Here is a 4883-nt window from a genome sequence, read left to right as displayed (position 1 = left end):
TAGGGGACCACTAAGGTCTATATAAAAGAGACTTCAGATCCAGTATTAGGGGACCACTAAGGTCTATATAAAGAGACTCCAGATCCAGTATTAGGGACCATAAGGTCTATATAAAAGAGACTTCAGATCCAGTATTAGGGACCACTAAGGTCTATATAAAGAGACTTCAGATCCAGTATTAGGGACCATAAGGTCTATATAAAGAGACTTCAGATACAGTATTAGGGGACCACTAAGGTCTATATAAAGAGACTTCAGATCCAGTATTAGGGACCATAAGGTCTGTATGGAGCAGTGAGTCCCTGCAGCCTCCAGAGGACAGCAGAGTCTCACTAGCAACAGGAGGAGTTCAGACGTTCATTTTAACTTTTATTATAAGGATCCAAATTAGCTGTTGCCTAGACAACCCGCGTCTTCCTGGGGTCCAAAAGAACAACAAATCAGACAATACTGAATAATGTCCTCACACATACAGGAAAGGGAAAAGAAACATACTGGAACCAAATAAGGAAAAGACCTAGAAAACCTCCTGAAAGCATCTCTAAAACATCTATAAAACATCTATAAAACATCACAGTCGATTCCACGACCTGACTGACGGGCTCACAGTCATCAGAAGGACGACGGATGTTTATTATCAAAGAAATTAATAATTAAAACCCTCAAGATAAGAAATGGAAGCGAAGCTGCGAATTAAGTTTCCTTTAAAACGTATGTTACTTGGGAAATTATTGGAACAAATCTATATCTATATTAGGCTGGAGTTGTATTTCATCTTTGTCGAGTGTTAATTCAAAATATCAGCCTGTTTTTCTGATATATATATACATAGGCTATATATGCATAAATATGCATATAGGCCCATATCAACATAACAAACACAAATACAGGACACATAAAGGGGATGTAAGCTGCAAAAATTAATAGTACCAAGTAGTATTTAATAATCCACATAGTCCTAGAACATGTCAGATTTACCTCTTTTTATTTAATTTATTTATTAAGTCTTTTTTTAAATTTATTTTATAATTTTATTTATTTTATAATTTAATTTATTTTACAAGTTTATTTATTCTTTTTATTTTATTAATTTTATAATTTATTTATTCTTTTTATTTAATTTATTTTATTATTTTATAATTTTATTTATTCTTTTTATTTAGATTTATCTTATTATTTTATAATTGTATAATTTTATTTATTCTTTTTATTTCATTTATTTTATTATTTTATAATTTTATAATTTTATAATTTTATTTTATTCTTTTTTACTTTTTTATTTTATTTTTTATTTATTTTATTCGATACATTTAATGTTTCTTGACTTAATCACTGGATGACTGAGACTTCCCGGAACTTCGTGCCACTGCAGCGTCATTTACTGTCAACACGAACCACGCTCTTAAATCACTGCGCTACACGTCCGCGCAGGAAAATAGTTCCCGTATTCAACGCAAGTTATTGCTGCTTTTTCACGCAATATTTTCAGAAAAAAACAACAGTTGCTAGCAGAATAAGTGTTAATGTATTTTTAACGCTGTCAGTCACGCGCTCACGGGTCTTTTTACTTTACTACGTAGCACACATTTGGCGCGAAATTCTCATGTGGGCGGATGAAGAGGAAAAACACACGAGCCGCCGGGTATTAAATGTCTCGAGAGCAGCGGTTTGTCATGATTCACGCTGAGACAGCAACTCAATGACTGAAAGATGAATATTGTATTTTTATAATTTACTGTTATTGAGAGAGAAAGGATATATTCGTGAGACACTGGTTGCGTTGGATTAAACGCACTGTGACGATTCAACCGGCACTTTGCGGAATATTTGGATTTTTTTACTTAGTTTGCAACTTTTCTATGGAAGTCATAACGGTGAGTTATTAAAAATGATATGCCGAATTTAACCCTGCAATTAGTTTATACCATGGCAACAAACTGCGTTACAGTTGCTCTAACTTTAAACGTGATTTCATGGTGTTAAAATGGAGTTGCGTGTTTTGGGATGTGACCGTTGGCTGCAGCGGTTTTGTTGTATTTTGTGCTATAATGTTGATAGTGACAGTTCTTTTGCAGGTTTTTCGCATGCTTTTTACACGCCGAATTGTAGAGTGCACTCTATTGATTAATAGTATGTGTTTTAGAGTCACATTGCGTGGTGTTAACACTCAACTACAAACTGGAGAATATTAAACTCACTGTTTTTGTAACGGAGTTTTGTTTTGACGACAATTTTCGAATTTGGCCGAATTTAAGGCAAGGCAATTTTATGTCAATAGCACATTTCAGCAGCAGTGCAATTAGGAGTACTTTACATAAAACATAAGAAACAAATAATACAAAATTAACAAGAGTTAATTAAAAGAAAACACCTTCTTGGTAATGGTCACAAGCCCTATTGCGGTACGTCTTTAGGTATTGAGAGTTATATCAGATTGTTAAAGGTGTGATAACTAAAGGCTGATAACGTTACTTTTATCAGTAGAGCACATAGACTGTGTGTGTGTGTGTGTGTGTGTGTGTGTGTGTGTGTGTGTGTGTGTGTGTGTGTGTGTGTGTGTGTGTGTGTGTGTGTGTGTGTGTGTGTGTGTGTGTGTGTGTGTGTGTGTATGTGTATGTGTATGTGTATGTATATGTATATGTATATGTATATGTATATGTATATGTATATATATATATATATAACGGTCTATGGTTGAGCACTAATGCGTCACCTGTCAATAATTAATTGACCCCCAATCTGCCCTTGTAGTGTCACAGCCTTTGACGGCATTGACAGTAACACGTGAAGGTTATTTGGGGGAATCCTGCACGCCGAATTATAGCTTCACGACTATTTATTAATAATCTTACTCTTTGGGTTATATTTCTTACTGAAAATTAGAATTACGAAGAAATTAAAACTAAAATACGTGTTTTTTGAGTGGAGTTCCGTGAGTGTGGTTTTGACGAACGTTGCCTGCAATTCCTAAAACTGCATTTCCAAACAACCAAAACACAGCATGTACTTTTTAAATACCACATATAATAAAAACCACATACACCTTTTTGTGGAGAGAATTTTGAGTTATTTACATAACAAATTTCAAAGTAACTTCCTGGTGATAAAGACTCTGAGTCACATTTTAAAGAGATAAGACAATCAAACTCATTCTTGAATAGTTTGATTTTCCTTTTCACTCACTGCTTTGTGATTGAGATAACATTGTTTGTATATCTTTATAAAGAACAGAAACCTGTTTTCCCAAATCATCAACTTAACTGATCATTTATGGCAAATGTCCCTTTTACACCCAAAGGTTTAATTATAATTATAATTATTATTATTATTGCTGTCTTTTCTCTCTCTATGCTGTTTTTTTCTGCTGGAAATTTCAATTTCCTTGCAGGAGTCATCCCAAAATGATAAACCATTGTGTTGTCCTTGGGTCAAATTTTACAAAAACTTTCTATATCAGAAAGATCGTTTTTTTTAAAGTCAAAAAAGTGACAAATGTTGAAGAAAAAAACATCAAAAACTGGAAAAGGGGACAAAGAAATTGTTCCAAAAATTTGACAAAAAACATAATAAAAAAAGAAAAGAAAAAAGAAAGTCCAGTGACAATAAAATTGGCAAAAACATTGTGGAAAAGTGTAGAAAAAGAACAACAAAATGTTAAAATTTCAACCCCAAAAAACACAAAGTTGCAGGTCAATGGGACGACAACACGAGGGTTAACAAAGAGTGAATCAATGCACATTATTGTTATTATTGCCATCTTTAAACTGTCTTTTCTCTCTATATACTGTATATTTCTTGCTGGAAATTACAATTTCCTTGCAGGAAATCTAGCTAGCTACCCATCTATCCATCCCTGGGGGCGCCAGGTCGGATGCTTGCTTGAAGGATCACAGCGTAAATTGGAACTATATCGATATATGCGATATGGTCTAATTCCATATCACATAAAAAAAATATATCTATATATTTTTTATATTGATATATCGCCCAGCCCTAATACCTACCCATCTATCTATCCCTTTTTATGAATGAAATATTACTTTGCTATAACTTAAAGGTAGTTATTGTAACCTATGTTTGGTGTTTCCTCTGCTCTCAGGCCGCCGTAACGCCGCCGGTGTTACCCGGGTCCGGCAGGAACTACGACTATGACTACGACACGGTCCAGCCCTTCTTCTTCGTGGGTGGCGAGGAGGAGGACTTCTACCTGCCCCCCGGCAGCCAGGTCCTCCCGGGCCCCGGCGAGGACATCTGGAAGAAGTTCGAGCTTCTGCCGACCCCCCCTCTGTCCCCCAGCCGGAGACCCTCCCTCTCGGACGCCCCGCTGTCCGCCGCCGAGCACCTGGAGGCGGTCTCGGACCTGCTGGGCGAGCGCTGCCACCCCCCCGCCGCCCTGCTCCAGTCCTTCATCATCCAGGACTGCATGTGGAGCAGCAGCTTCGCCGCCGCCACCAAGCTGGAGCAGGCGGTGTCGGAGAGGCTGGCGTCTCTCCGCGCCCGACAGAACCCCCCCAGGACCGGGACCAGGACCGGGACCAGGACCGGGACAGACAGCGCTAACGGCGCCGCGGACGGAGCGCCGGATCAGCAGGTGAGCATTGGTGACCTAGACCTTAGTGGTCCCCTAATACTGTATCTGAAGTCTCTTTATATAGACCTTAGTGGTCCCTAATACTGTATCTGAAGTCTCTTTATATAGACCTTAGTGGTCCCTAATACTGTATCTGAAGTCTCTTTTATATAGACCTTAGTGGTCTCTAATACTGTATCTGAAGTCTCTTTATATAGACCTTAGTGGTCCCTGGTACTGTATCTGAAGTCTCTTTTATATAGACCTTAGTGGTCTCTAATACTGTATCTGAAGTCTCTTTATATAGACCTTA

General features: G+C 37.5%; 1 protein-coding gene across 1 annotated transcript in view; it reads left to right on the top strand.

The window, feature by feature from the left end:
* The first annotated feature begins 1579 nt into the window (after window positions 1-1579).
* LOC117953951 (transcriptional regulator Myc-B-like) overlaps window positions 1580-4883 on the top strand; it is a 5873-nt gene continuing 2569 nt past the window's right edge. The window contains exons 1-2 of the mRNA XM_034887367.1: window positions 1580-1874; window positions 4100-4601. Coding sequence (XP_034743258.1) covers window positions 1860-1874; window positions 4100-4601 — 517 coding nt within the window. The 5' untranslated portion in view covers window positions 1580-1859. The remainder of the gene's footprint in view (window positions 1875-4099; window positions 4602-4883) is intronic.

This window comes from Etheostoma cragini, chromosome 12 (assembly GCF_013103735.1).
Source record: "Etheostoma cragini isolate CJK2018 chromosome 12, CSU_Ecrag_1.0, whole genome shotgun sequence".
Classification (NCBI taxonomy): domain Eukaryota; kingdom Metazoa; phylum Chordata; class Actinopteri; order Perciformes; family Percidae; genus Etheostoma; species Etheostoma cragini.
The sequence above is the reverse complement of the archived record's forward strand: the minus strand, read 5'-3'. Positions and strand labels throughout refer to the sequence as shown.